The sequence below is a fragment of the Simochromis diagramma genome, unplaced genomic scaffold (assembly GCF_900408965.1).
Source record: "Simochromis diagramma unplaced genomic scaffold, fSimDia1.1 OVJJ01000705.1, whole genome shotgun sequence".
In the NCBI taxonomy this organism is placed as follows: domain Eukaryota; kingdom Metazoa; phylum Chordata; class Actinopteri; order Cichliformes; family Cichlidae; genus Simochromis; species Simochromis diagramma.
This window is the reverse complement of record NW_024387448.1, coordinates 3749594-3771193: the sequence shown is the minus strand read 5'-3', so window position 1 is coordinate 3771193 and position 21600 is coordinate 3749594. Positions and strand designations below refer to the sequence as shown.

Sequence of the window (21600 nt, the reverse complement as noted above, 5' to 3'; positions counted from 1 at the left end):
TCATCTGCTTTGAAAGAAATCTCACAAGATTTTAAGGAGTTTGGGAAACTTCCACTTTGTACCGTTTCATAACCCTATATTTCATCTTTTGTGAAGCATTCCTTGGTGAATTTGTTACTGTGCTGAAAATCATTATACTGTTAAAAGATCCACTTTACTCTCTTTTGTCCTTGCATTTTCTTCAAGCACTCTTGTTCGGATGACAACTTTATAGTTAAAATGTATTACTTTAACTTTAATTACTTTACCCTTCCTCTGAAGCAGCAAAGCAACCTGAAAGCTTTCACCACAATGCTTAATGTCTGTTATGAGGTTCTTCTCCTGAAAATCTGTCAATTTTTACTTTTACTTTTACTGTAGACAAACATCTCTCATGTCTTTGATATGTCTGTCTAGAATACATCAGACCAATAGATGCAGTCTTTGCCTGTGTGGTAGTTTGCATATTGTGGATGCTCTGATTTTCTTTTTAGACAGCAGAGACCTTTTTCTACTCAATGCCTTTAATGGGTATTTTTTTGCAGACTGTGGGTTCCTGGAGAGTTTACATCAAATAGTCATAAATTCTACACTACTCGTAGATTTTCCTTTCAGAGGGATGATTTATTTCACATTATTCTGAAAAACCCCTTAAATCTCTTGCCTGACAGGTGTATAAGATTTAACAACTTTGTTTTTTTTCTGAAGGCCTTGGGAGCCTTTTTAAATCCTTACATGCTGTCACACTTCAAAAGCAAATAGAAGAAAACTAGGCCCAGGTTTCAATATGATAGTTCCACCTATTTTCCCTAATGAACTTCCCATCATTCCTTCCTATTCTAGAATCTCTGGTTCATTTTTTAAAACTGTGTGACTGATGTTATTTGTAAGATTGTTTTTTTATCAGCTTTACTCATGAACACTTTTTTAAAAATGAAGTCTTTCCTTGTCCAAAAAAGAAAAAAACTTTCTATATTGATTTATAGTTATTTTTTCATGATTATTGATATTTTGAAAACTCTTCAAATCCAAATGATGAAGTGATAAATGTGTTTTCAGATGTCATAAGAGAGAAACAAACCAGATGAGGAAGGATCTTAACGAAAAGCAAGCCGATTTATAAACCGATGAAAGAATAAGAACAAAGACAAACGGATACTAAGACAACAATAATCTGAACTAAACTGAGAAAGCAAAGCTAAACCTGAAACACTGAAAACCTTGAACATGAGATACATGGAACATGATGCATGAAAAACCGAGGACCTGACAATGAACAAAGGAACATATACACAACAAATACACGAGGGTGACGAGGGAAATGAAATCACCTGGGGAACACACCTGGGACAAATTAAGCCTGACGAGACAGGAGAAAGCAAAGCTAAACACGCTGAACATGGAACTCAAGACTGTCACAATAAAACAGGAAACAGTGAGACGTAGACTGACACACAAGCTTGACACAGGGGTAGCATGTCTTGATTCATGGGCTTTTCTGTGTTATGTAACAATGGCTGGAGCTGAGCAAACTGCACTGAGACAAGCAGGGAAATGATATCAGTCATGATCTTCCATGCAATCTACATATAGTGGAAACAAAGGTAGCAATAGCAAGTAAATGAGTTTATATAACATGTCATCTTACGAGATAAATATTCTCCTATTAATACATCTGTGGACACAAAGGACCCAGCACGCCTCAGGATAACTTTTGCACTTTTGCTTTCGCGCTTCTGTACTTTGCAATGCTCCACACTCCCTCACTCTCTCTCTGGCAGCTTGCTCTCTGCAACGGCTCTCTGCTTCAGCAGCTCTTCTCTCCTCTTCTCTCCGGCCTGGTCGCTACTGAAATAGGGAAGGCATGATTAGATGATGCTGCAAAAACCCTCCTCGCCTGTCACCATACCCTGAAGCAGCTGTTCCACTCCCTTTAAACACCTGCAGCAGTAATATTAATCCATGACAAGATGGGGAAATCTTTTCTGCAAAAGAAATACATTTTTTTATACTTTATGTGAAATTTGCCAACAAAACAGTTTTATGTGTAGTCGAACTTTTGCTTGACCACTTGTTATTGTCAGTTATTGCTAAATAATTTGATTGATTGATTGATAATACTTTATTTATCCTTTATTTATCTTCATTTGGTTGGAGTTTGAAAGTCTGTCTACTGAGGCTCTGCATTCAGTGGGTGGCTTTGCATAATCTGGCCAGCAGCCGATTCTTTAATTGATTTGCATACTCTGCAAGGTCATTCTCAGAACACTTTTCCTGAGCATATGCCACTTGAGAATTAGAGAATTGGATTCTAGAGTAAAGAGTTGTCATTTGTTAGCAGTATAAAAGTGTCTAGGTGTATCATAAAGCCATGCCTGTGGAACTGATTAAGGCCCACATCAACTTCTTCTTCCACCCACTATTTATGAATATTTATGGGATCACTGAGAGGCCATGGAGACTCATTAACAGACCTGGTAGAAACCTGCAGCCTGTGTTTTCTTCTGCCCCTCACTGCTTTGGTCCTGAGTGCCCCCTGAAGCCCTGCTAGATAAGACTGAGCCACAATAATCACTTTTTCCAGAATCATCTTCAAAATGAGCCGGGCAATATCTTTCCTAACTCACCAGATCAACATTCGGCTCAGGTTTCTGCCAGTCTTCTTTATGTGTAGCTGTCCATGGTGCCGAGAGACTCGCCTGCATGTGCTTCATGTTACGGATGAGTAAAGACTCTTATCTCTGTACATGCAGGAATTTTTCCACATTCTGCAGGCTGTATACTGTTCTGACCATTGCTTTGTGCATCCTCTCTATCCTCGTAAGACTCCAGGATTAACGCATCGATCCTTGTAATCAATAGTCAAGTGTTTTTAATCAAACCTGCATTGCAGCTTCAACACACAAGTGTGTGTGTGTGTGTGTGTGTGTGTGTGTGTGTGTGTGTGTGTGTGCATGTGTTTAGCTCACTGAGTGGATGTAATAATTTGTGTGTCCAGGATGCAAATCCAGTTGCAGAGTAGAGGGGAATAAGAGGAACAGATAAAGAAATGCACAAAAAGTGAGACTTTTAAATGTTTTATGTTGTACCGAGGGAGCGAGCAGAAAACCTGGCTGAGTGAGGAAACAGCAAGCGAGACAAAGACAGATTTGAAGGCTTTTTATAGCAACTTGTAACATGTGGTTCAACGCGGCATTAAAAAGACCTGCAAAACGATAGGAGGCAGAAGAGACAGCGGCTGGTGGATCAAGTCAACTCAAGAGCAATTGGAAAAGTGATAGCATCAAAATATTTTTTTTTAATACACCACAATATTTTTAAATTGTAAATCTTTGCTAATCTATCTAATTTGTCTCTAGTGAAGTAAAGCAATTGAAGTTCTAGTATTTAACTTTTATTAACCCCTTAACAGGGTTAAGGTGGTCCAGAACTCTAAGGAATAGCGTTCTGTCACCTTTGATTAAGAAGTTAATAAATAAATCTCATTGGCAGTTTCACACCTATTAGGCCTATAAGTCAATATGTCATTTTACATGTTGCACCCTTGCACTCCTTTCAGCTGAGAACATCAGTCGAGCTATGATTGCCATTAACAGTTCATATGGAAAGAATTTTTTCTTTTCTTTTTCTGTAGGTAATTTCCTGAAGGGAAGCCACTTGAATCAGAAACCATTTCGGACATTTAATGGTTACTGGTCCCCGCACCGTATTCAAGGATTTCTATTTTTACTGGTTGGCTATTAGGTGTAATTTCAGCATCATTCACCGCTCAAGTAATGCAGCCTTGCTGATGCTGCCAAAGGATTTCACTCCTTCTTATACAAACTTACTGAACAAACTAACCCCTAACCTTGTGTGACTGTTTGTTTGCCTGGGTCACAGCTTGTTACAGTACTTTACTTCAACAACAGCTTGCATTCATGTGGGTGTTAAACAGCGTTCAGTTTGGTTTCATTCTGTTTGTTGCTGGCCAAATGGCTGCTGGAACCTGTGAAGCAGCCTACGTTTTTTTGCATCACACTAGTAGAAGCTTATCCTACCTGTGTTTACAAGTCGATGCAAATTCAAGACCACTCGTGTCAGCCAGAAGATACAGGTGCACTTGAGCATATGAGGCTAAAACTGTACACACTGTAGATCTTGATGAAATCCTGTGTGTAATGACAGCAAAACCTCTCTGACATCAATGCACCACATTTTCAACACCTTGGATTTATTAAGGCCATTTCTCTTCATTGCGCAAATACTTTCAGTGATGATTTATACTCTGAGATAGGTATTGTCGAGATAATGTGTAAGTATATCCTCATAATGTGAATCATTTATCAATTGTTTTTTTCATAAGAAGGAATTTATCCAATTTGAGAAGGAACTGTTGTATCAAATAAGTACAAACTACATCCATTAGAGTTCCATCTATTATAATTATCACCATGCCAGCATTTCCAAGGATGGAGAGTCTATCCATAAGAAACTTTTAAGAAATATATCGGATTCTACTGCTTCTAAAAACATATATGTTTTGTTGTGAGCATCATTAGTCTTACTTCAACAGATACATAAAAAAGAAAAAAGTTGCTTTAAGTTGCTTAAAGAAGAACTGATTTCCAAGAGAGCGACCAGCTTCATCTGAAAGCTACCCCAAATTGTGAGCCATGGCCACAGTGGTAGCTTCTATAAATAATATTGTTTCAGCAACAGGGGATTGGGCCACACAGGCCTTTCACTTTTGCCCGATCCACATTTTACCAGATCTCTACAGCTCCTCCAAAGGGTAAATGGGAGATTGACACATGGATTAGGCTACATTCACACTGCAGGTCTTAATGCTCAATTTCGATTTTTTGATCAAATCCAATTTTTTTTGTCTGCTCGTTCACACTACAAATAAAATGCGACAGCAAACGCGCTCTAGTGTGAACGCTCAAAGCTGCCCGCATGCGCAAAAGAAGATGTCACACACAACGTGCTCTGTTTAGACCCAGAGCAAACAATATTGTTTGACTGATGGCCCTTAATATAAAGACTTCGGACTTCACGTTTCCCAATTTTTGCTTTAAGTTATTTTGTTATTTACATAATAATGTAAATAACCTAATAATTATCCTTATTGCTGTTTTAGAGAGGAGCAGTGCTTCAAAGGATAGTTGCAGATTTCTGTCAGAATCTGCAGATTATACAGTACAAATAAAATGTTCACGTTTCTCCAACGTTGTCTTCCCAGCAGTTTCACCAGATGGCCAGGAAGCGTTCGCGATGTCTTCTCGGGCGCTTCTCCAGAGCTGATAATTGGCGTCTGTCTTGTGTCAGTGACGTAAAAGACGGATTTAATGCGACCATTCAAACAGCAGTCGCTTTCTAAAACATCGGATATATATCGGATTCAGTACCACATACGAAAGTGACCCAGATCGGATTTGAAAATATCAGATTGCCGTTCATACTGGGTTAAGCTACTGAAACAGTCTTCTTGGATCTCTAATTCACCGACAGCTGGGGTAGGCTCCAGCGCCCCCCGCGACCCTGAAAAGGATAAGCGGAAGCGAATGGATGGATGGATGTCAGGGGTGGGCAACTCCAGGCCTCGAGTGCCGGTGTCCTGCAGGTTTTAGATCTTACCCTGGGTCAACACACCTGAATCAAATGATTAGTTCATTACCAGGCCTCTGGAGAACTTCAAAAACGTTGAGATGGTAATTTAGCCATTTGACTCAGCCGTGATGGATCAAGGACACATCTAAAACCTGCAGGACACCGGCACTCGATACCCGTAGTTGCCTACCCCTGGTGTAGCTAGATATATGAATTTGTAGATACGAGCAGCGGAAATCAGCTTCCTGAAAATGATGTCTGGACTCTCCCTTAGAGATAGACAGAGGAGCTTGGTCATTGGGAAGGTAGTCGGAGTAGAGCTGCTTCTCCTTCAAATGGAAAGGAGCCAGTTGTGGTGGTATAGACATCTCACTAGGATGTGTCCTGGGTACCTCCAAGATGAGTTATGAAGCCAGCATACCCTACCAGGAAGAGACTCCTAGCAGTCCTAGGACCCACTCAAGAGATTACATCTCTTGGCTGTCTTAAATGCCTAGGTCTTTCTTCAGAAAAGCTGGAGGAGGCAGCGCCGGGTAGAGAGCTCTATGGATGCTGTGGGACTGTTGTGGCCAACATGCCTCAGCAACACTATACCGAGGTGGAAGGCAGTACCCCCTCTTTAAGAATTGGAACGGAGATTGTCCACAATTTGCTATGTTCAACTAGGGTGATCATACATCAGCCAGGGAAGGTCTATGTCAAGATACTGGAGAGAGACTGCCTCTTTTAGTCAAAACTGACATTCTGGAACAATGGTGTGGTTTTCACCCAGATTCTAATTATATTGGACCAGCAAATGATCCTTTAACAGGACAATAAATGTTTAAACAGAGAATGTAGACAAGACACTCCTAAGAGAGGCAGAAAATATTGAGCCTTGAGGAAAACTGTCTTAAGTTTGTAAAGACCTTAACTGACAATGACTGAATGAGACAGACTATAACAAGAAAACATGGCTGACGTTACTCAGGAAGTACAAGGCAACCTTTCTGTCAAACACAGAGGTTGCATGCGGTCAAAATATGTCTGCTAGTCTACATTAAAAATACCAATTGAAGAAGTTATTTCCATAATGTCAACTACACTTGTACTGACCCCCTATTTAAGAGACTTATAAACTGCAAGTCTTCTAAACTCACCATTGCACAGTGAGACAGAAATCCTCTAGATGGCTCATTTTCACAGGCGTAAATTAAGCCTAGTTTTAGATTCAACTTGTTTCAGAGGAGATAAATTAAAGGTTTCCTTTCAGTCTGGGACTAGGCTTAATCCTTGACTGTGGAACTGGTTGGATATCCTATTAAAATACATTTAAATGAACTAATCTTTTTCCTTGATGCATCTGTTTTTCTTTTATGAACCACTAAAATTCATGAAATATGTCTATAATTTATTTGCATTTCAGCTGGGTTTCATTTCTAAGTATCAGCCAAGTTCAACTGGAGTGATAAGCTGAGATTGCAGTACAACAGTCATCGCTGTCCAAAATCCATACAAAGTACTTGTATGGAAGCCCAGCTATTCATACAAAGATGCAGTATTGTAGCAATGAACTGGCTTGGTTTGTAGCTCTGGTGTTTACTGTGGGGAGTTTAGTTTTACAATTCCTGCAGGATTTTGTTTAGATGTACCTTCTTGTCATCTGAAAAGGGGAGAACTGTGGCCACTATGCACTATTATGAGATGCAGCAAATGTCAGTAAAGTCTATTGTTCTTAAAAAAGAAATGATTGCTGACTGGTGTCTGGAACAGTTTAGGATTTTGATTTGATTTGTGCATGCAATATTAAACGCATTCTTGGCTCCCAGGTTTTGATCCCAGAGAGGGGATGTTGTCATCACTACCTTGTTTTCTTGCCAATATTTTCCCATTTCTACCTTGTGATCGTGTTGAAAACAGGGTGAGAAAGGCTGTAATTTTACCCATTTACTGGGAATATGCTGTTGGTGTGATTGTAAATACAACAATGTCTTTGTGTGCATGTGTGCATCTATTTGCAGACTTGTGGCTTATATGATTTGGGTGTGTGCGCGTGTATGTGCTTCTGCTCTCCACTTATATGCCTTTTCTAAGTATGCGTGCACCTGTCTTATTGAACATGGTAATGGGTACAGAGTGAAGTGTCTGGGAGGGTGAAACAGGAGAACGAAGAGGATTGATTTCGAGCTTTAAATAAACACACTCTCCTTTCCTCCAGCTGAGTCCACCAGACATATATCTGCCCCACATGCCACTCAACTCACCTCCTCTCATGCACCACCACAGACAGAAAGTGTGTGTTTACAGCAGTCAGTTGATCCCGAACCACTTGGAGAAATGTTAGTCAAAGTAAAATATTGCTTTCTCCCTGCTTTTCTTTAATGTTTGCAGCTGGCTGCAGCCCTTCGAATTAATAATTTGTGCTGACAAATTGCAGCATTCCCTCCCCAAAGTGGCTCATTTGTCCTCTTAAAGGATAAAGCAGCAGTGAAAAATGCACCATGTGAGTTTTCCTTTTGGTATGTGAGAATGGTTCGCCCTGTCTCTTGGTAGCTCTCTGCATGACAAACTTTGTGAGAGGCTGTGTGAGAGAATATATTATGTGAGAACACACACAGGTGCCATCTCCTGTCTGCACACAAAGAATTGTTCAGTTTGATATGATAAAGGCGATGCAGTGGAAAACACTGAAAATTTGGTATTTTTATGTTTTGTTTTGTTTTTATTTTATACTCAAAGATTTATAAATGATTACCTATTGCACTGAAGCCCTTGTGGCTTACTTAAAGGTGATTTTCTTCACCTTTAAGAAATCCACATAAGCTTGCAGCTCTCCCATGGTTGAGCCACTAATGAATAAAGCACAACATAATAGAAAGTGCATGAAGTTATTGGTCTGAATGTTATTTCCTCCTAAAGTGACTAACATGGGACAGCTGCACTGTTTCTGATAAACTGTGTTGGGGTTAAAGAAGCCAAGAAATTTAGAAAAAGGAAAAAAATGATGTGAGCTTAAACACTAGAACCAACATACCTGGTTCTTCAGCAGAGATTCTTACACAAATTCAAGTACATCAAAAGTGCTTCCTTCTAACTCTTGAGCCAGAGATGGTGGTGCTTTGGGGAGTTTGATACTCTCAGTAAGGTATCATTTTAAAATCTCCTGTATTCAGTTTATGAAACTTGGATGGACCCAATTCAAGAACTTTAAAACGACAAGTCAGCCACGTCATTATGAATGAGCCATAACTTGGCAATGAGGTTTGTGGTAATTATTGTTGCTCTTTGAATCCAGGAGGATTGAACTCACTATTTGAATTCTGCCATCATCTGATGAAGAAGTTATCCAAATGATAACAGGATATGCGGCCGAGAACTTCCTCTAATATCAATTTTAGCCCCTGCTGGAGATCTTTCTAACCTCATACCACAGTCACAGCACTGATTTTTAGTTCCTTATTGTATAACATCAAGTTTTGGATTTATTATTTTTTTTCCATTGCTGTAACGCAGTCATTTCCTAATAAGGACAAATAAACTACTCCTTCCTCTTCCTCACATTTATAGGCACTGTCAAGAGCAAAGATTGTAAAAAGCAATTTCATTACCTCATGCAGTGGTTAACCTTTCCCAGTGCTTCTGTTCCCAGGAAACCCTGTTCTTACCTCTTTTGCAATGTGTGCTCTCTGTCAAAATGACAGACCCTTGAACTTGAATTTAAATTTGGATCGTATCATGAGGCCGCTTCACTTTTTTCCTCCTGCACATGAACTAAAACCAGCTGACTGCGGCTGAATTGCGCAGAAAGGAAAAAGCATGTTAGTTCAACATTACCCTAACTATAATGTTTAGTTCCCTAACATTTTTACATTACTGCATTACTGTATAATGTAATGTGATTACAGTAACATGTTACTTTGGAATGTCTTACACCCAACACTTTTCCAGTTATTGTAACATTCTCCCTCTTCTCCTTCATACATTACAGAAGAGCTCAGAGAATTTATTTTGCACAACCCCATATTCACACTTTTGTGTTCTTTAAAAAATGCACTGAAGGACCCTTTCTTGATTATGGAACATGAAATCCTGACTGAGGACAGTTTTTAGTTACTGCATGGTGCTACATGGATCTCTGGATCCCATCTCGTCTGTTTTTCCTCAAAGATGGTCAAAACACACAATTATTTATCAGTGCATCAGAAATGCAAAGAAGCTAAAATGAATCTTAGATAGCTGAGAAAGACACAAAAGCATGGCCCTAGCTGTTTCTGTCAAATATCTACAAACAGAACTTGGATAAGAAGAGTGCAGCAAAAGTTCCATGCTTATTTGAATGTTCGGCTCTTCGCTCCTCTCCTCCTCCATATGTCAGGACAATATTTGCACATTATCTGGCCTTTTCGTTTTTCCATGGCTGAATATCTGATCTGGTGCAGCCAGCATATCTATTAATGGTCTGCTGGTGGCTCTGCCTCCCCCTCCCTTGATTCAGAGATACCATTTAGCTGCACTGCAACTCTGCTATTGCTTTCCTGACAGGAAGCACTACAACAGCTCTGCAACACATTTCTGTTATCTCGAAATTACAGTATGCTTCTCCTCCTGTTGCCTCACCTTAGGCCTTTCACTGTTTACAGTAAATCAAATTTACTCATTCATTTTAGTTCCTAAGCATGATGAACATGTTTTAAAATGCAACAGTTCTGTTATTTCTTGATAGCATTTTTTGTCTCTGTTGCCCATGCTCCCTAAAAGAATGAGTAAATGAAATTTCCAACTAAAGAGATGTTTTCTGTTATTTCTCCTGTGTAGTCGTGCATTGAAAATTCAAAAACCAAGTCAAAGATTGCTGTAAACAGAAATAAGTTTAGAGAAAAACAGTTTGCCAGAGACAATTCCATCTATTTATATATAAGCTCTCTCTCCAGCCTTGGACTGTCTCACTGTTGGGAAGATTTTATTTTTCCCAGCGCTGTGCGCCCATAAGTACAAGTGCTCTTACGAGCTTTCTGTTAGGTGAGATAACTGCTCTGTGGTGACCATTTAGTGGCAGCCATCTGTGAGACAATATGCAACAAAGCTTATTTAAGGCCCACACAAGAATTCAACTGCCCACCCGTTGATCTATCATGATCACTATCCTTCTACTATCATTCTTCTCATCGCAATACTGCCAGCATCGCTATGCTAGCCGTGATAAACATCATGATAGTACATAAAGGTACTGAGTAGAACAGCACCTTGATTCCCATTTAACTGCTGTTGAGATTTTCACCAGGGGGTGCACAATTTGGTGATGGATAACATCTACCAGATAGTATCCATCTACCATTTACCATCGCAGTATATTACCCGCTAATGCCATTGATTAGCTCATTAGCTAAAAAGAAAAAAAAAAGATATGGTAAAAATGTGGTCCTTTGTTCACTGGCTCACTTTAAAAATAATTCTCTTAACCATTGCTTTATGGACAAATAAGTTAAACCTGCCACTTTTTCCCCCCTAAAAAACAAGTCTAAATGTCTAAACAGCCGTTAGACATTTCTCCACTCTTTCCACATTTCCACACCAACGCTGAAGAACTCAACATAACCTCTTTCATTGAAAAGGTCTATAGACAGGTCAGCTCAACTCACACGTAGAGACTTTGATCTGATTTTGGACAAATGCTGTTAAAGAGTTACGTTGGTTTGTTGAAGTCTTTGTTGTGAGTTTGTTAGATACCCATCACATCAAACAGCTGCAGAAACCACTGTGCATCTCTAAGATGAAAAAGTTCTACTTTACATGCAGTAATACTTATCTTATCTCACATAAAACACAATAAGACAACTTGCTGTGTATAGGTAAATACAATTGATTTGAATTGAATTAATAGTCTTTATTCATTTCAATGTATTAAAATATAGAGCAACTTTAATTGTTGTTCTTTTGTGTATTTTGCTGTATTTTATTGAATTTACAGCTCATCCCTCTCACAGAACCCTTGGCAAAGAGGACATAGAGAATGGGAAAGGAGTGTGTCACTACATGTGATACTCCATATATAGAGCTATAATGTGCTGCCGGGTTCTGAGTTTTAGACCTAAAAAGGAAAATGACGGCCATGGTGGGAGGGAGCTCCTGAGGCAGGGGTTGTACTAACAGAAACGTTCTATAATGTTTCTTGTTCCTTCTTTTCTATTATTTTTAATTCATTTTGGCTTTTTCTTTCTTTTTGCCCCCAAACAGCAGAAATGCAAGCAAAGCACAGTCTGACCTTTACAATTGTTACAATTACAAAGAAACTGAACCCCAATGCATAATACATTTGTCTTGACCTAAAGGAACAGTTTGTGGAAAATATTATAGGAAGTGTCTACTTGTCTACTTAGTGTCTATATAAGTTAGGAACTAGGGCTGCTGGTAGGAAAACTAAATAACTTTCTTCTTTCTTACAGTTTGTTGTGTCAGCTGCATATTAATGCACTGTTTAAATGGTATATGCTAAAGATAACATTTTTTATTCATTATGACGAGTACTTTTGTGCACTTTTTGGAAACAGGGATTGTGATAAAGTAATTTTTGTTTTCTATTTTTTATCTGCATTTGTATGACCACTGTTCAGTCTGAGTTTAATGAGGTAATTGAAAGCACTGCAGTCACATTTATTAATGTAGTCATTTAAATTCTGAAGAACTTGACTGTTACCCAACACACCGAGAGCATCTTTGTTTGTGACCCCACATACTCAATATACCGTGTTTTTCTTTAAAATACTATGGCAGTGAAAACTGCTTTCTGTCGTGGATGACTGTGCTGAAAGATAACTGACAGTTTCTTGTGTTTTACCTCTGGCAGGTATTTGGATAAAACCCACTCGGATGTCCAGGATGAGGGAGAAGAGGGCTGACTTTGTGGCAGGATGCCTGGGTGGAAGAGTCATCATAGCTGGTGGTCTAGGTCAGCAGCTCTTTTCTGTTTAATCCATTTTTCCTGCCTTCTGTTAATCAAGTACAGCACTGTGCCTCATTTCAAGAAGGAGAAGTAGAACAATGGGCAAAGAAACTTTATTTAATTTATATAACACAATTACGTAAAAATCACAAATGTAAGAAATAAAAAGACAAACATCGCTGAATGCCTTTCAGTGGTGTGTGAACGCACTGTATACATCCTGTGTCCTTGATTCTGTTGCCATTGAGCCGTTGCTCATGTTATGTTTTTTTCTGGTAGGGATAAAAATATTATTTTCCTTTTTTTAAAATTATTTAATACCATACAGACATAGCACCAAAATGATCTATTGTAGTGCAATGCATGCATCACAGACATCCAGATGAAGGAAGCCAACAGAACAGGCAGGCAGCCCAGTTGATATAGATGACTACCACCAGTGGGGATACAGGTCTCTGGAAGTGGATCCTATGCACTATTTGCTCCAAGAAGGTTGTGGTGAAAGCAGGTGATTCATCAAAGCACAAATACCTTTGTGTGTGTACCTCAAGTACAACATCTGAGTGATGCTGTACTTAGATGTTGTACTTGAGGTAAACAACATCAGAACATCAGAACATTGAGCACAATGGGGACACAGCCATCCTTCAATGGTTTTAACTAAAGCTGGCCAAACTTTTTAAAGCTGGCATTAAATTGTTTGGTACTTGTAGGCTAATAATTTAGAAAGATTAAATCATTCAGCCTTTTTTATTTCTTGGTATGTTGTAGGTAAACCAAAAAATGTGAGAAGCACACTGAGACTCGGGAGCTTGACACTAGGACAGGGGATAACAGAAATAGAAACACACGACAGACCAGGAAGACAAAACAGACTGGACACGAAAGGGGAACAGACATGAACGCAAGCAATAGCCAAACTAGAACATAAGAACCACACAGATGACAGGACCAAGAGTCAGAGCGAGAGCGAGAAAGGCAAACTTCGACAAACGTAAACGTACATGACTGACTGAGGATGCTGAGGAGGACACACAGAGGAAAGACTAAGAGACTGGATATGAAAGGAAGTGAAATTAAACAAGAACTAAGATCTAGAAATTTAACAAAAGTATTAGCTGAAGAGCAGAATTTTAATATTCCACAAAAATGAAAAGCGTCTGGACTTCTTTAAGTTGCTTGAAGACGTTTCACCTCTCATCCGAGAGGCTTCTTCAGTTCTAAGGTCAAATGGTGGAGAGTCCCAGATTTAAACCCAGAGGGAGTTTCACCCCAAAAAAGGGACAAAAGGACCCCCTGATGATCCTCTACCTAATCACAAGAGCCAAGGTGTGAAAACGGGTGTGGGTCACAATCAGCCACTTGGGATCAGCGGGAAATCTACACCGTAGCTACATCATGACTCCAAACCCCTCTGAACGCCCTAACCTTAAAAAACAACTGCATATACATGCCGTGTGTTGTGATTGGCTTGTTCACCACTTTCGATTCCTCCTGTACATTTACACCTACTTTTTCCCTGCATTTCTTGAATAACAATTATCAATACCAATATAAGGAATAATAATGTATGTGAGAGAATTGGAAACATTTTTTCCTGACGTTCAATTTCCCCCTGACAACAGCAATAAGTGGGGAGCCAGGAGGGGGGGGAGCCCAGGTGGCTCCTCATATAAAACACCTGGACCATGCACCATGATGAACTAAAAGGCTTGTCAGTCACTTGCTTAGATGAGGTCAGACTCTACAAAGACTCCCCACAGAAGTGTAAATCAGGCCTTAGTGTGTCACTTGAGAATCTTTAGTGTTTGTAAAACTCGACTGGAGTAAACAAACAACATTCTCACAACAAAACGGACCACTATAGTCAAAAGAAGATTGATCATTCATCCAGCTGTTCCATGACATTTCACAGTACAGTTACTTTGGGAGCTTCACACCCTTCTTTGTACATATATGCAAAGCCAGAGGCTCACAGAGCAGCAAAAGCACAGATACCAGCATAGAACAGAGGTCATTTTAATAACACAAGACATTGATTGACATTAATTAAGCTGGATAAACCATTAAAGAAAAAGTTAGGGTGAAGGTGGGCTGCAAAGTGGCTTGCAGCTTTGGGGAACCCTGTGTTAGACAAGCTGTGGATTACCTAACACAAACCTCCTGTGGATGTTCAGCTGGATTCTTGTGAATGTGAAAGCCCTAGCATATGATAGTTTTCCCATTCAAACCACTTGTCACCTATGCTGTAGATGGGGCATTGTTAAGAAACCTCTGGCATCAACATAGAATTGTTTGAAGAATGTGATCATTCAGGAAAAAAACTGTGCATTGTTTTGCAACTTTCCTTCTAAAACAAACACATAGAGTCAAACCATCTGTGATCCAGGTATAAGCACATAATTATCTCAGTATCTGGAACCCTTAACTTGCACCATGTAGAGCAAGGCCTTGGCTTGACTAATTGTTGTTATTTGTTTATTAAAGAGATCATCAGATGATAAAAGGCCTCAACATTTACACTGAACTTGTCAGAGCAGACCACAACTCTCATTTCTCATCAAGGCCACACACAGGCTCGCAAACCAGCAAATTAATTTTCCATTAACTTTCCATTTTCTCCCTGACTGAGCTGCATTTGTTAAAGTAAATACAGTGTGAAGTGAAATTGAGCAATGCTACAAATTAATCACAGGTCAGCATTTTTCACAGTGACACGCTTGTTAAACAGATATTGACCCTCTTTTCTTTTGCACTTGCATGCATCCGCAAGAACAGCCTCGGTTATATATCCACAAAGCTGTATCAACACACGCAATCCGATGTAAAGCCCAGAGTTATAGAATGAAATCTGTTGATGCATTCAAAAGATGTTTGTTCTTGTAAGACAACCTCAGCAGCAACACAGAGCAGGAAGTTACAGGAAGAGAAGAGTTATTTTTTTCATTACTATGAAATCAACACAGCTTAGCTCCAGCTTAAGCCTATTAGGTTAAATTTCCATCATGTTTATCCTCATCATTAATGTCCGAGAGAAAACATCTGACACATCTGCAGTGTGAGGAGAAATGAAAAGCTTGGGGAGAATAACACAATCCTTCTCAGCTTCCTCCTCTGCATGCTAACAGTTGCAATTCCCCTTTTGCAAATAGATTTGTCACTCTAAGTTACAGCACCATTAATGTAAAGAATTAGATCTTTTTTTTTAACTGGACACTCTAACACAGCGGTCTCCAACCTTTTTTGCGCCACGGACCGGTTTATGCCTGACAATATTTTCACGGACCGGCCTTTAAGGTGTCGCGGATAAATACAACAAAATAAAACTAGTACCGGTACCAAAAAAAAGAAGATTTATTCATAACACACGTGAAAAGACCCAGGAAAACTGAGTTAACGATAAAAACGATAACAAAATAACGCTGAAAACCGATAAAATCCCTGAAAACCATACATTTCACACCTGAGCCTCAACTCTCGCGGCCCGGTACCAAACGACTCACGGACCGGTACCGGTCCGAGGCCCGGGGGTTGGGGACCGCTGCTCTAACACACTCTCTAGGCCTAAAAAACTTATGCAGTTTGTTTTTTTTGCCCCAGATCCAGAGTGGCAGTCAATGATGTGGCCTGACAGCTGTGCGTGTTTGTGTGTTTGTGTGTGTGTGTCAGACCATGTGAGAAAGAGAGGAAAACGCCAATCTTGTCCTGCTGAGAGAGACAGTTACGCAATTCAACAGCCAATGGAGAAAGAAAGGGAAAAGAGGATTGAGCTGGATGAAAGAAATAAATGTATGTGAGCGGGGGGAAAGAGGTAGACGTGTTGTATTTTCTTCTGTGGTAATGTCAGCTGTGAGCTTGGCTCGCCATCTAATCCATGATGATATTTTGGGCTTGTGAGTCATTTCTGGTTCATGGCACATTTCCCTCCCTCTGCCTGTTGACTAGGGAAATAAAAAAGGCAAACACATCCACGAAGGCATTCTTGAATGCAGCTAAATTGACGAAGGGTTAAGAAAGCAGAGATTTTGAAGATTCTCTGTGCAGACAATAGGTGGTGGTTCTACTGGGTTACTTCTAGGGGTGGGGGAAAAAATCGATACTGTGTAGTATCGTGATATTTTGTTTGCTAATAATGTATCGATACGGGGACAGCAGAAATCAATATTTTGTTACAAAAAAGGTTTTTGTGCTCTGACTTCAGAGCATGTTGATCCCTTTTCTGAGCAAGAATCCTGACATTCCTTCACTGTCCAAATGTGTTTAACTTTTTTTTGGCAGCAATAAACATGACAGTTTACTTATTTTAATTTAAGACATGTTTTATTTTAATTAAGTTTAAAACTTTTTTATTTAATGTAAAATTATATTTTGTTTTTGAACTTTCAAATTCTTCAGTTGCTGAAGGGGCTGCATAAGGTTTCACAAATTGCATAGTTCAGAATAGCTATAATTGTACCAGATGGTTGCATTCAGTTAAGTTGGACTAGACTGTAATACAAACCATTCAGTTTGTCAACAATAAAACTGACTGAAATGAGAGAAAGACTGAGTGCGAGACTTTGATATTAGATAAAATGAATATTGATAAAGTTTACCTTTATGTACAGAATCTGAATATCGCAAAATATTTTTAAAAATTGCAATAATATCGTATCGTGCGTTAAGTATTGTGATAATATCGTATCGTGGGGTGATTCCCACCTCTAGTTACTTCTATGCTGACATGGATAATGACAGTGTGCCCTGAAGGTCAGTATTGGGAGGAATGATCTGCTAATCAGCTGAACTCAGAAAGTGTTCTGTTATTGGACTTCATCGATTGTTTACAATGAATGCCATGTTCGAATGTAAGCGTGGCCAGAAAGGTCTCTGTGTCTCCACTTAGACTCCTGCTATCTGTGATCTGAACCTGGATAATCAGTAGAAAAATGGTTGGATGGATGGGCAACACCATCATGTAGAATTCAGCTTCGAAAACACACAAAAGCGAGCAACTCCAAGCTCAAGTCTGCTCTTATTGGCATCCATTATCCATATTATAAAGTTCTAAACTTCAAACAAACTTCAAATATCCATACAAATAAGCCATATAGAAAGTATACGGTTGCACCACTGTGGTTTGCCTTTCTGTTTGGAGTTTAGATGTTCTCTCTGTGCTTGTGTAAGTTTTGTCCTTTGCCTCAGACTTTTCACCCACAGTCCTAAGAAATGCATGTTAGATTAATTGATGACGGATAGATAAATTGTTTGAAGTGTATAGGATTTAAACACTGTATGAATGTTTTGCTAAAATGTGATCTGTAATCTAAAATGCTGCTCAATAAGACTTGAAAAGCACTATATAATTGCAAAGACATTACGTTGAGCTGTATAACAGTAATGTCACAGTATAGTAAAGAGCAAACTTTAGTGTCATTTTAGCATCACTTTAGTAAGCGATGCAGAAAATGTCTTATTCTGCTATTATGCTTACTCCTCATTTGCTTCCACGCCTGCTGGAATTTCAACATATTCAACACAAATTAGAAAACTGATTACGCTCATGTCCTCTGATTAAAATCACTGAGCTGGGCCTCTCCACCATGTTTGTATTGTTGGTGCCTCTTAGATGATTTTTTTATGCAATTATCTGACAAATAAAATGCAATGTTGTGTGATACAGACCACAGTTTAATTCTGGTGAGTGAAATTCTAGTGTTAGTCTGCCACTGTGTATTCATCAGCAGACATATGTGATGTACTTATAGAGTTTTTGGATATAGCTTGCTGACCAAGGTCTAAATACAGTCAATTTTGCATCCAAAAACTGAATATGGTGGCAGCCAAATATATATTATGAGTCTTCAAAATGCAATGTCAGAAACCATTGGGCAATTTTACATCTATTTTACATCCATCTTCTATACAGTACCATATTGCAACAGCTAGCTTGTTGTCTTGGATTTTTTAACTAATGTGTAAATTCAATTGACAGAAAAATGTTTAGAAACTAAACATTAAGGACAAGCACAGTGGGCCAACTACACATTACAAGAGCTGCTCAACCAGAAAAGTCCATGTCATGAAGCTCCAGCTGCTCAGTTTTTGTGTCGACCCTGCTGCATAACTTCACATGGCCTGTCACTTCATGATTACTCCTAAACACTTCCACTTTGCAATAATACCACTTAACTGTGGAATAGAAATTTCATGAACTGATTTGTTGCTATCGTGGCATCCTTTTACAGTACCCTACTTGAATTTTGCAAGCTCTTTAGAACTTGTTCTTCATTGACAAATGTTTGTAGAGAAATACCAGTCTCTAAGAGATTGCATCAGAAAGGGCATAAAACCCTTGCGACAAGGGAGAAGCTAAAAGTAGCTTTCAAATTTTAATTTTAGCATGTAGTTTACAGTATTTGTATAGATAAAACATTTTTTTTAAGTAAACGCTGAAGCAAATAATCAGCTCAGCACTGCTCTCCTCTCTGTCACTCATATTAAAATGTCAGTTATCGCTATTGGCATCTGGAATACATCAGCATATCTGTGTCTTCATGTATGAGGTTTTGTTACCTAAGCTACAGATATTTAATATCTGTAGTCAAGATCAAAGTGAACCATGATAATAGACACAGGACAGGTTTTCACTCAACGTCACACCACCTCTGAAATGGCCGGAACTAGTTTCCAGTATTTTCCACCTACCTATAGTCCTCCCTTAGAAAGGATGTTACAGTTAAAGTAATTTTAAGACTACTTGTTTGGTTTTTGTGGGTGAGTTTTTCTCAGGTTTTTCTTGGAAGGAATACATACATGGATCTTATTAATACTTCTTACATGAATCAAGCTCAATTTGTCTTTACAAAAATGAAGTCACAAAGCTGGAAGAACTTAACTAGACTTTTGTAATACTACAACTATTAATAATTAAAAGGTCAGATGATAAACAGTTAGAATTTGTGTACAGTTTAATGGTGATCAGTGATGAGGTTGGATGTATTTTTTCACTGATTGTTTTTTCTTAGTACCCATCTTATTAAAGGGCTTGTTTTAAAAGGCGTGCTGGAGGAGGCCAAATTATGTTACAACCAGTTAGGACATTTTTAAATAACGTTTGTTTGTCTTTGATGTTCTTCTGTACTTTTCAGTCTGAAACAGAACACGATGTTCTCTCTTTTTGTGCATTTCTCTGTATTTGTATCCATTATAGTAACACTGTCTTCACCACCTCCACCCACGCACCCAGCATTTTATATTTTTGCACCGCCTTGTACTTTTGTTTAATTCATGACAACGCCTGACAACTTGATATCTGCACCTAAATTATAATTAGATACGACTTGTCACACGAGGACTGACTTGAGATGCAGTTATGGGCTCATGGATATCATTTCATAATCAGATTATTTGTGTTTGCATGCACATGAACCTCAAAAACAGCCATTAGGAATGGGCTCTCACACACTTTGCATACACATACTTCCTGATCTTTATGTATTCAGATGAGATGTTCTGCATCTGTGAGAGTCATAGATGCAGAAAACTGCTGACACAACTTTGACCTCATCTGTCATTTTAAGCCTCTTAAAGTAAATCGTATTAAAGGAAACTCAAACTAAAATCACAAATAACACAGTGACAGAGACAGAAATATATAAACTTAATGTGGTTTAAACTGTCAGTCAGCAGGTAAATCTCTGTATTTCAACAAGCTGAGTACCCTCGGAATAAATCTGCCACTCTGTGTTAATGCAAAGTGACACTGTTACTATTTGTCACGCCTGTGCTAGTTTATAACACAGATGCAAGTTTTCTTGAACCCCATCATCACAGGTTAATGAAGCACAGAACAGATAATTATATGCTGATTTAGATTTTTAATCAGTAATTTCTTCATGTCCTGATGCTAAAAGTAGCTTTTAACTATCCCTGTTTGAATATATACCTAAAAATAAGAACTGTGTCAGCTTAGACTTTAAGGCTGTGTTTGGTGTCAGATTAGCCTCCAGAGATTTTTTGCACCAAAGCATTTCTGGTGCCAGAGGTTTGCAGTTATTCAGAAGTCAGAAGATCTGGAGCCAGGTTACTGGGCCCTTCCTGAACTGCTGTGGGAGGTAGTTCAGAAAAAGGCTCACATGGGCAGTTTTTCTATGGGCAAAACTTCAAATTAACCTTTTCATACCACACTGATAGTGCGGATAACAAAAAGAAAAACACCCCTTCTAATGAATAGATTTGTTCAGTGGTCTTTTTTTCTGGACATTTGTTAAGCAGAGTACTTCTTCTGAAAGATGTTTTTCTTACAAATTGGCGTGTTTAATTAGTACCCAGCTATGTCAGTAACAAACCAACACTAATCAGAGCTTCTCTTCTGTTTTGACAGCAGAAAAATGAGCTGATGAAGTCCTTACTCTTGCTGCATTAGATGTCGGCATCTAATTGTATATTATATTATAATTGTATCCCCCAGAGTAAATTCTGACCTGCTCTGAACCCTGCCAAGTCACATTGTGGAAGTCTGCAAGCAGTAAAACTGTCCACCATTTTACTGTTAACCAGCGAGCTGGCAGGAGGGCATGTGGCATTCTTCCTGTACTCTGCTAAATTATGATTGCAGCATTTTGCCCACTGACAATGTAAATTGTAGTGATAAAGAACAGGAGGCAAGAAGGTCAAGGTTGTAAGCTATGCATTAGCTACTAAAATATGGTAAGTGCTGAAAAGAGTGCATGTAATGGCACTGTTTACAGCACAGATCAGACAGTAATACAAGCTCCTCAGCAGGTTTGCTGTGGCTTCTGTTTGACCTGCAGTGAAAGCAGGAACAACAGGCGGTCAGAAACAGGTGAACAGTAAAGACCTTAGGAAGGCTAACCCTGAAAATCAGACGGAAACTGTGCTGCAGCTGGTGTAGCTCCATGCTTGAGCAGTGAAAGTGATTCTAAAAGAGTACCAGCTATGCAAAGAAATATGCACACAGGCGTGCTTTTCAATTGGTCAGTTGAAAGAGAAGACGTACATGTTGTGATGGTTGATTATAAAGGGTCAGAACATATTATGGCATGGCATTTCTAAACAAGTAAAGGCAGACTTGGATATATTTGCCAATACTTCACCCATTATTTAAA

The 21600-nt window shown here is 39.0% G+C and overlaps 1 protein-coding gene across 1 annotated transcript in view; it reads left to right on the top strand.

The window, feature by feature from the left end:
* Nucleotides 1–21600, top strand: part of klhdc8b (kelch domain containing 8B) — a 56903-nt gene that overhangs the window by 28703 nt on the left and 6600 nt on the right. Inside the window, exon 2 of the mRNA XM_040013762.1 lies at nt 12395–12496. Within this exon, the coding sequence (XP_039869696.1) occupies nt 12395–12496 (102 nt within the window). The remainder of the gene's footprint in view (nt 1–12394; nt 12497–21600) is intronic.